Below are 6,759 nucleotides of genomic sequence, written 5' to 3' on the forward strand. Positions count from 1 at the left end.
TGCGGGGGCGGTGGCCCCCCCTGCCGGGGATCCCACTGCCACTGGATTTTGATGGGCGAGGCAAGCTTCGATACTGCAGAGTTGTCTTTGAGTTCATGTGCAGGACACCATCATCCTGGTTCTGGGAACCATCTAAGCTTGTCTTCCTCCCTGCGTTGGACTTCCCGCCAATGGCTGCAGATTTGGGCATTTTTCCTAAAGTTGCTGACCCGCTTGTGATGGTTGCTCCACTTGTGGTGATTATGGTAGATGATCCCATCCCGGACTTCTTGAATCCGAAGGACCCCGTAGCAGTTGATCTCCCAATGCCAGAGGGAGGCTTTTTTCCTTCATCACCACTGCTTTTTCCTGCATCTGATGGAGAACGCTGGATGGAGGCTCCTTTTAGGGGAGTTTTCACTTTTTCTGAAGCTTTTGCATCATCTGTTTTTCCTAAATGTAAGTATACTTGAAAAGGTCAGTTGTGTTTAATCTGTAATGCCTCAATATCTAATTTTAACACTATATGGTTACAATTTCAAAAATGAAAAAATGCACAAATAGAAAACTACCTTAAGAAAACGGACTAGTTTAGTCTACAGTCCCCTATCAGCAGTCAGTAGCAGGTATAATACATTACAAGTAAACATTAGGTATTAGAAGCTTAAAATTCTCCAGTTTCATATACAGCTGGAGAACACACATGTAGAAACTTATCCTGAATGAATTTTATTTTGGGTTTTTTTTTCCCCTGTTAATAATATTTCTAATATTTCTATGTGTAAGAAATAATATTTGAAACAAAACATGACATGTAATTAATATTTCCAGAGGTATGACATTAATTATACATGTAGAAATTAGTGATACTTACTGAGCTCTTTAGTTTTCACTAAAGCATTTTTTTAGCTTAAAACTAAGCTTGTTTTGGTTTTAGTTACACAAAAATAGCAGGGAGAGATTATATTACAGTATGTATCTTCGTGATCTATAACTGTATCAGTTACATGAGTTAGTCTTTGCCATATCCTTCCTATCTTAAGATTTTTGATTTTCTGAGAGACTGCCTTCAGTATTGCACTGACACATACCTATATACCATACATTTTTACACAACACTATTGTAAAATTCAGAAAGGTTTAATAAGATATTCTCTTCTATCTTAAAAGAACCTCTTCTCTTAAAATACCCTCTTCTCAGTTTACAAACAGACAAAAAATGCCATTTCTCTTTTCTTCTAATCTCTCTTTAAGCATCTTTCATATGCTCTTAATAAGGATCAAATAACAAATTCCCTCTTCAAGAGATTATGGAAGTTTTGGAGGTACGTGGCCAAGTTTCTCTGAAGGAAGTAAACTGTAATAAAGAGCAAATCCCACAAACCCGAACTAAACCCACTCATGTTTTTATCTGTACACATTTTATGCTGAGCACACACTCCAAGGTACAGATCACACCGCTACACGGCAAACACAGACTATTAGTATATCATTACAAAAAATAAGGTCTCAGTTCTGTGTTGCACAGTGCTGCCTGCTCATCTTCAGCAAAACTGATCTGGGAAATTTAGCTTGGCAAGCAGTAAACCTTTTGCTATCTCATTTTTTTAACTGTGATTACAAAGGTATCATTTCTGTATTCATATGACCACTGTCCATAGAAAAGTTCCTCAGGGATCTTGTAGACCAGAGGCTGACCAATGTCTAGCAGTTCCAAACTGCACAGAAAAAAAGAAACTCACAAAGGATTTGAATTTATTCTGAGGAGATCTTCGTTAGTTGCCTTCATAACAGGGTGTTAAAGCATACTTATGCAGGATTTTGTCAGGACGTGACAAAGGTCTACAAAATGTCCTACAAAGAATCAATATTTCCCTAGTAAAACGATGGACTACATGGTCTTAATAATGATGTCTTCCACCAACTGTGGATTTTTTGCTTCAAAACTGGATTGCAGAAGTGGTTACTATTTCTAAGAGGTCTTTCAAAATTAGGGAAGAAGTCAACTAGCACTGAAGAAAGAGTTTAAAAATTTTTTTTTTTTACACGTTTTTGTCTCTTAACAGTGGACCAGAGAATATGTGCAAGTATCTGGAGTGTGACAATTCAGCTTTAGCTCAGAAACACTGATTTTGAGTCCCCTCACTTGAGTGTTTTTTTGTCAACTTCTAATCTTTGCCCATTTCTATGCATATGTTCAATTGTCAAAGGTACGTTTTCTAAAGGACAAAGATAAGACATAAATGAGTCCAAAAATACTGAATTTCTTAATAGAAGTTGACATACTGAAATGATAGCAAAATAAAATGCAATCACAGTTTTTGTTATGTATATATTCATGTATGATTAATAAATTATTAGTATGCAGTGTAGCAAACTAACAGTTGTAGAGATGAACAAGTTAGTATATTATTACAATCTTGGCTTGCAGCCATGTATGAAAAGAACTAACAATATGCTTACAGTTCCTCATGTCTGTCACACATTTATAATAGCCATTTTTAGCCCACTAAAGAGTCCTGACTGTTTATAGATAAATTCTTAATTTTCAACACTAATCTGAACTAGAAGAAGTTTCCTACCCGGCGTCTTGAGCGTACTTGTTCCTGCTTTTTGCCTAGGTTGAGTTGTTCCTACTTGTGCAGTCATGCCTCTCCGCCAGGATCCGGTCTGTGAAACAGAGAGAGATGCTTTCTGCCCCCCCTTCTCTGACTCTTCAGACAGCCCCGAGGGAAGGCATTTCCACTTGCCACTGCTGTCTACATTGCTGTCAAAGTCTTCCTCAGGCTTCTTCAGTTCTTCAGTGCTGCCCCAAGTTTCGTCTGTAACCGAGCGCTTCTCTGAGTCTGTCTTCAGCTACAAGAGATTTACACAACCAACAGTCAACCTTAGCATCTTCAGTATATGCTGATTTGTTAAATCACAGGAGGGGAGGAGAATAAGCATATTGTATTTGTAGCAAGGCTATGGAAACTTCCCTTCTAAAGCATTAGTATCCTGATCCCAAAAGTTTAAAACCATTCCCATTTGTGAAAGACATTTTTCTTTTTTCTTTTATTTTCAAAATATTTTAACTTGTTCCTTCATAGATAAATCACAACAAAGTGAAGGATAATTTACTCTGATCATCAGTGGTGACACCCTATTGTTCCTCAGCTCCCTCTGAATTTCAGAGAAGAATCACTGCACTGAGAAATTTTACTAAAAACTTGAATGAGGGAGTTTCTAAATATACTATTAGAACCACCTCGGTCTGGTTTCTTGCCTTTTCCCACCTAAGCCTTCCACTGACCAAATTAGGAATATTGTTCCAGCAGCACTGAGTATGTTGTGTCACCACTAAGCAAGGAAAACGCCTTCAGCAAAATTATCAGTACTACAGCTGATGGCTTTTGTACTGGTTTGTCTCCACTGCAATGAATTGTTTCCAACAAGAAACTCAGTCTAGCTATATCAGCTAGCAGAGCAGCCAGAAGAGAGGCTTAAGCAAGAACTACCCACCAGCAGGTTGAAGGTAACTAACAGGGTGATGCTTGCTCTGAAACTCAGACCCATGTGGAAGATGCCCCAGTGAGGACCTAACACCCCTGTGGCATCTGCTTTCCCTGGGGTGTGATGATAAGGATGTGTCGCAAGGAGCAGTCCAACAAGGCAGACAATGTAGAAGCTGTGAAAGTGGCTTAAATAGAAATGTTGGAGACTGACCCTACCCTCTGTGTTTGACAAGACTTACGTTCTTTGTGCTGACAGGCTGCTTGTTGTCACCTGTGTTTTCCTTCAGCCTCCTGACCTCAGCCTCAAGCCTTATTTGCACATCATCATCATACCAGTCCTGCTTAACTCTGTCCCTCATTAACAGCAAGAAAAGTGGTGCTGCTCCCAGGTATTCCCATAGCCTTGTCCCCATACAGCCAAACTAAGCAGGCCTGCAAACTGGATCACATTCAGGGAAGGGTTTTTTATTATTCTGGGTTGTAACAACTCCTTCTCCATAGAGCCCTCTGGCTGTTTCCTAAGCACTGCTGTCATATGTAGGATTAATACTGATAAGATGACCAACAGAATAATCAGTTGCTGTTTACATATTTGCCATTTGAGGCATACAAAATGCAAAAGCTTTCTGCACTTCTTTAATTTCATATGTGCTTTGAAGACATTAGCACAGATTTTGGGTAAGGACTGACGAGAAAAGAGCCTACATCTACCTCTACACAAATATTGCAGGGTCCTTCAAAAGAGAGTTTTTAGTGATGTTGTTACAACATGTGTAATGTTCACAGAACTTTACTCATAAATGAATAGTTATAAACACATAGCTGTACATTTTTAAAGTAACCTGAATCGTTTCCAAGAAATAACAAGTATACTACTTTCTAAAAGCCTCTCTTCACCATTATGGGATCCAAAACCCAATGTTAATCCTCTTTTAATAAGAAGACAACAACAAAATATGCATTTTCTGCCTCAGGCTATAGCCAGCTTGCACTGCTCCAATCACTTAAAAAGCCTGCAAAAGTGATTTCTGAGTTGCATAAGTATGTCTTACACCTGGAGAACAGCTGGCAAAATACATATTCTGTTCATCTCAGCTTCTGACTGAGATTGTAGGCTAGCATGAAGTACAGTGTGTTCTGATTAATCTGCCTGGAAAAGGCAGGCCTGATAAAGGGCTGTTCTTAGCCTTCATAACATAAAGCAACTGGCAGGAAAGCAACATTTGAACATGTGCTGCATCTCTCTCTATCACTGAACAATCTGCAAATGATATCTGGTTGAGCCACTGGAACATGAGATCACTCAAATGAAAGGCCTGCAAAGAGTTAAATAGTCAGCCTGAGATCTCCCAATCATCATGATGACGATGCAGTGGAACAAGTAAGCAGGCCATCGCTATTGATGTGAAAGGGAAGAACCTGATCTCCAGTTAGCAACCATGGGAGACTCTGATGGGGTGGGAAAGGCAATGGTAAGGGCTGAAGAGTGCTTGCATCTATGTGAATAACTTTGCATCAGTACAATGTTGGTCTGAAATCTGCCCTGATGAAGATTAAATCTTAATTCCCAAAGTAACTCTACTTCCCTGTTGTCTAGGGGAAATGACAAATACGCGTTTTTCTCCTGTTGACAAAGTCTGCCACAATGTACATCTACAAAACAGATGTCTGAATTTCAGGCACTAGCTGCCTGCAGGAGTCTAAATGGAATTAGGAGTGTCAGTCTTGTGTCCTGAATACTTGGCATAAAATCACTTGAGGCAACAACTCTTCCCTTATGCCGAGTGTTAAGTCTTGAAGTTCCCTGCTTGTAAACAGGAGATGACATGGAAGAGAATACTTTTCTATAGGGACTAACTCTACTGTTTTTCTTTCTTTCTGGGGGGAACCCGAGTCCTACGAGCATTCTGTATTGTGTTTTTCATGAATTGCAATTTTGAGGGAAGCTGGGAAGAAATACTGGGATACCTGACACAAGGGTTTTATAATATGTGTGTGTGTGTGTGTGTGTGTGTGTATACACACACACACACACACACATGTATATATGTATTACATATATAGCTTGTGGCTGTATGCTGCTCAGAACCCTAGTTTGACTCTATGCATTGTCACCTTGTAGGTTTTTGGGACATTTTCATTCCTGGACCTAACTGGGGAGAAGAGAAGCTCTGCCATCAGGGGGCTCCTTCCTTCAGCCTGTTTTCTCCCAGTGGAGAGAACAGAGAAAGGACAGTACAGCCTATGTCTTTCTTCCCTGACATGCATCAGCTCATGAAAGACAAAAACTATTTTATTTTAAATTGTGCTGTCTGTTGAAAGAGATACTCCAAATGGGATGAAGTGAGTAGAAATCCACCCATCATGGATCCGGTCGGATTGTGGGTTTTTTGTATTGGGTACAGCAGGGACTGGGAGCTTCCTCGGGCTGGGACCAGTGGGGGCTGCCCTGGGGCAGGCAGAGCAGGGTCTTGCCAGCTGTCACCTTCAGCAGTGGTATGTGCTCTGCGAGCAGGGCATTTGAGGTGTCAGTGCACAGGTCAGGGTTGAGTCAGTGGGAGCCACGGGCTTCTTGCACACAAGAATAATAGAGAAGTTTGTGCAATGTCAGTATTTCATTTGTTTCAGAAGCATTGATACTATATGTTCTTTGTTATCCTGCATGCTTGCAGGGTGTTGCAAGAAAAGGCAATGAAAAACTACTCACCTGGGCAGGAGTGTTTTTCCTTGAAGAGGCAGTTATATTGGAATAAGAGCTGACAGATGAGGTGGTATTCAAATCATCCGTGCTGAGGTTGTCAAGAGTGTCACTGAGGCCACTACTAACCGAGCTGCTGTCATCCCAGCTGCAGAGAAAGGAGCATATCTACTTTACATACTGTGTCTTGATAGGCAGAAAGCATCTCAAAATCAATAGATGTGATTACTTATTCTTCTAAGAGGTTTACCAGAAAATTTTCAGTACTATTTCCTAATGTACAATGAATATTAGTTTTCAGACTTTTTAATTAATTATTCACTCATTGTCAAGTGGTTGCTAGCTCAATTAATGAAAGACCCAGGTGCCTTTAAAAAAATTAACATCAGCTCTCAGTGTAATTTATTAAAACAGGTTGTTTCATGGATCACTGCAATCACATTCACTACACTGGCAGGGAAATCCATTAAACCTACCTGGTGTTGCTAGCCAAAGCATTATTAATAGCTTGGAGACACCTGATGGATTTCCAGGCTACAGAAAAATAAAAGGACTATTTCTTCTGCAGCCTAATCAACTGTCAGCAGG

At 40.0% G+C, this 6,759-nt stretch overlaps 1 protein-coding gene across 1 annotated transcript in view; it reads right to left on the reverse strand.

Moving 5' to 3' along the window:
- Positions 1-6,759, reverse strand: part of LOC104408760 (neuron navigator 3-like) — a 263,938-nt gene that overhangs the window by 60,239 nt on the left and 196,940 nt on the right. The window contains 3 exon segments of the mRNA XM_010018466.1: positions 1-432; positions 2,562-2,835; positions 6,187-6,319. The exon segment at positions 1-432 is cut by the window's left edge and continues 8 nt beyond it. Coding sequence (XP_010016768.1) covers positions 1-432; positions 2,562-2,835; positions 6,187-6,319 — 839 coding nt within the window.

This window comes from Nestor notabilis, unplaced genomic scaffold, assembly GCF_000696875.1.
Source record: "Nestor notabilis isolate BGI_N333 unplaced genomic scaffold, ASM69687v1 scaffold287, whole genome shotgun sequence".
Taxonomy (NCBI): Eukaryota; Metazoa; Chordata; class Aves; order Psittaciformes; family Psittacidae; genus Nestor; species Nestor notabilis.